Source organism: Vicia villosa, linkage group LG2, assembly GCF_029867415.1.
Source record: "Vicia villosa cultivar HV-30 ecotype Madison, WI linkage group LG2, Vvil1.0, whole genome shotgun sequence".
In the NCBI taxonomy this organism is placed as follows: Eukaryota; Viridiplantae; Streptophyta; class Magnoliopsida; order Fabales; family Fabaceae; genus Vicia; species Vicia villosa.
Genome location: NC_081181.1, coordinates 194,069,322 through 194,073,425, shown reverse-complemented (window position 1 = coordinate 194,073,425; position 4,104 = coordinate 194,069,322). Strand labels below are relative to the sequence as shown.

The 4,104-nt window shown below is 41.4% G+C and overlaps 1 protein-coding gene across 1 annotated transcript; it reads left to right on the top strand.

Annotated features, from left to right (window-relative positions):
- The first annotated feature begins 216 nt into the window (after positions 1-216).
- Positions 217-3,162, top strand: LOC131647800 (uncharacterized). Its single transcript, XM_058917632.1, has one exon. It carries the CDS (start codon positions 217-219, stop codon positions 3,160-3,162), a length of 2,946 nt encoding a protein of 981 aa, XP_058773615.1.
- The last annotated feature ends 942 nt before the right edge of the window (positions 3,163-4,104 follow it).

Below are 4,104 nucleotides of genomic sequence, written 5' to 3'. Positions count from 1 at the left end.
CCTGGGTTGGATACCAATATTGTTCAGCATTACTTGCCATTGAAGCCAGAATGTCCGCCAGTTAAGCAGAAATTGCGAAGGACTCATCCTGATATGGTTAACAAGATCAAAGTGGAAGTTCAAAAGCAACTCGACGCAGGTTTTCTTGTCACCTCTGAGTATCCTCAATGGTTGGCCAACATAGTGCCAGTTCCGAAGAAAGATGGCAAAGTCAGAATGTGTGTTGACTACCGTGACTTGAACAAGGCCAGTCCAAAAGATGATTTTCCATTACCACATATCGACATGCTGGTTGATAACACTGCTAAATTCAACGTCTTTTCCTTCATGGACGGTTTCTCCGGTTATAATCAGATTAAGATGGCTCCTGAAGACATGGAGAAGACATCTTTTATCACCCCATGGGGTACTTTTTGCTACAAAGTGATGCCGTTTGGATTGAAGAATGCAGGCGCAACTTACCAAAGGGCAATGACTACTCTCTTCCATGACATGATGCATAAAGAAATTGAAGTTTATGTGGACGACATGATAGCCAAGTCCAGCACAGAAGAAGAACATATTGAATACCTTTTGAAGTTGTTTCAACGACTAAGGAAATATCAGCTTCGCTTGAATCCTAACAAATGTACTTTTGGGGTTAGATCTGGAAAACTCTTGGGTTTCATTGTCAGCCAAAGAGGTATTGAAGTAGATCCCGACAAAGTCAGAGCTATTCAAGAGATGCCTGCACCAAAAACTGAAAAGCAAGTAAGAGGATTTCTTGGACGATTGAACTATATCTCCAGATTTATCTCTCAGATGACTGCTACTTGTGGGCCAATTTTCAAGCTTCTCCGCAAAGATCAAGGGGTTGTATGGACTGAAGATTGCCAGAAAGCGTTCGACAGTATCAAGGAGTACCTGTTAGAACCACCAATATTGATTCCTCCAGTTGAAGGAAGACCATTAATCATGTACCTTACTGTGTTGGAAGAATCCATGGGTTGTATGCTTGGACAGCAAGATGAAACCGGTAAGAAGGAGCATGCCATCTATTACCTAAGTAAGAAATTCACAGACTGTGAGTCTCGTTACTCCACGCTCGAAAAAACGTGTTGTGCTTTGGCTTGGGCTTCAAAACGTCTTCGCCAGTACATGATCAACAATACCACTTGGTTAATCTCCAAAATGGATCCGATCAAGTATGTCTTTGAAAAGCCTGCCTTAACAGGAAGGATTGCCCGGTGGCAAATGCTGTTATCCGAATATGACATTGAATACCGTGCTCAAAAAGCGGTCAAAGGAAGCATTCTTGCCGATCATTTGGCGCATCAACCAATTAATGAATATCAATCTCTCAAGTTTGACTTCCCTGATGAAGATGTCTTGTACTTGAAGATGAAAGATTGTGACGAACCATTACCTGAAGAAGGTCCTGATCCTGGATCAAGATGGGGCCTAATTTTTGATGGAGCAGTAAACGCTTTTGGCAATGGAATTGGGGCAATCATCATCACTCCCAAGGGTACTCATATCCCGTTCTCTGCCAGATTACTATTTGATTGTACCAACAATATCGCAGAATATGAAGCTTGTATCATGGGTCTCGAAGAAGCCATTGACTTAAGGATCAAGATCCTCGACATATATGGAGATTCAGCCCTCGTGATCAACCAAATCAAAGACAAGTGGGAAACTTACCACCCTGGCTTGATTCCTTACAGAGATTATGCAAGACGTCTGTTGACTTTCTTCAACAAGGTTGAATTGCATCATATACCTCGAGATCAGAATCGAATGGCAGACGCCTTGGCTACTCTATCTTCCATGTTCAAAGTCAGTCACTGGAACGATGTGCCTAAAGTCAGAATTACGCGCCTTGAAAGGCCCGCCTATGTGTTTGCAACTGAAGCAGTCATCGATGATAAACCATGGTTCCACGACATCAAGCGCTTCCTTCAAACTCAAGAGTACCCGCTTGGGGCATCAAACAAAGATAAGAAAACTCTAAGGAGACTTTCTGGCAGTTTCTTCCTGAATGGAGATGTGCTATACAAAAGAAACTTCGACATGGTTTTGCTCAGATGCGTGGATAGACACGAAGCAGACATGTTAATGCATGAAGTGCATGAAGGGTCCTTTGGAACTCATTCAAATGGGCATGCAATGTCCAAGAAGATCTTAAAAGCAGGATACTATTGGTTGACAATGGAATCTGACTGTTATAAACACGTGAAGAGATGTCACAAGTGCCAGATCTACGCAGATAAGATCCATGTACCACCGACTCTACTCAACGTTCTCTCATCTCCATGGCCTTTCTCCATGTGGGGTATCGACATGATTGGAATGATCGAACCGAAAGCTTCAAACGGTCATCGTTTCATCTTGGTAGCCATTGATTACTTCACCAAATGGGTCGAAGCAGCATCTTACGCCAATGTTACAAGACAAGTGGTTGTGAGGTTTATCAAGAATAACATCATTTGCCGATATGGTGTTCCCAGCAAGATCATTACTGACAATGGTTCAAACTTGAATAACAAGATGATGAAAGAATTATGTGAGGAATTCAAGATTGAGCATCATAACTCTTCTCCTTACAGACCAAAAATGAACGGCGCAGTTGAGGCTGCTAACAAGAACATTAAGAAGATCGTCCAGAAAATGGTCGTCACTTACAAAGACTGGCATGAAATGCTGCCATTTGCTTTACATGGATACCGTACTTCAGTGCGTACTTCAACAGGGGCAACTCCCTTTTCTCTAGTATACGGCATGGAAGCTGTGCTCCCCGTAGAAGTTGAAATCCCATCAATGAGAGTCCTCATGGAAACTAAGTTATCAGAGGCTGAATGGTGTCAAAGCAGATACGATCAGTTGAACTTAATCGAAGAAAAACGTATGACTGCTCTTTGCCATGGACAGTTATACCAAGCAAGGATGAAACAAGCTTTTAACAAAAAGGTTCGACCTCGTGAATTTCAAGAAGGCGACCTCGTGCTTAAAAAGATCTTGTCTTTTCAACCAGATTCTAGGGGCAAATGGTCTCCTAATTATGAAGGCCCGTATGTTGTCAAAAGAACATTTTCTGGCGGCGCCATGATTCTTACAACCATGGATGGTGATGAACTCCCACATCCTGTGAATGCTGATGCAGTCAAGAAATACTTTGTCTAAAAAATGCAAAAGAACAGCTCGGTAAGTCGAAAACCCGCAAAGGGCGACTTAGGCAAAAATGAGCGTCTCGGTGGACTGAAAACCTGAAAGGGCGGTCCAGGCAAAAATTAGAGACAATAAACAGAAAAAATTCATCCTGGTAGATTGAAAACCTGAAAGGGCAATCTAGGCAAAAATTAGGGATTTATGACAAAGTAACTGCATCAGTCCATACTTCGTCACCTGAAGAGTTTGTACTTCATCAAAGGATCTTCGATCAAATCATCACCAATCTGAAGCGACAAGCACAGTTGGAACTCAAAGTTGTTAGGGAATAGTGGTTATTGCTTTCAATGTAGCCTTTTCCGCATAATTACCATTTCCAACTTTTGTAAATACTCCATGGAATCACGCCTTTAGCTGATTACCATCCTATTAAATAAATTTGAGCCTTGTGCCCATTTGTTTGCAATCTTTAATTTCTTTCAGCTTGCAAAATGACGCTTTAATTGTGTTATTCACTTTTGAAACAAAAAGAAAAAAATAAGTTTAAAATGAATTTACTTCACTTTTCTTTTTTCAAAATAAAAAGCGAAATTTTCCTTTGAGTTGTGAACAACGGAAGGAACATCAGCAGTCGTCTCCATAGGATGAACAAAAGGATTCTCCCTGAAAAATTGTTGAGACAACGGTATTCTTGTCCCAGAAAAGAATTCTTGAAGCAATTATCCCTCGAGGTAAAGAAGCTCTTCTATCCCCAGTGAAGAGGATCTTTTATCCCCAGTGAAGAAGCTCTTCTATCCCCAGTGAAGAGGATCTTTTATCCCTAGTGACGAAGATTTTCCATCTCCAGTGAAAAGGTTCTTCCATCTCAATGAGAAAAGATGATTATCTTCCCCAGAGAAGATTAAAACATGCAGCACCATTCATCACCCGTGCTATCTACACCGTGTTGAAGAACAT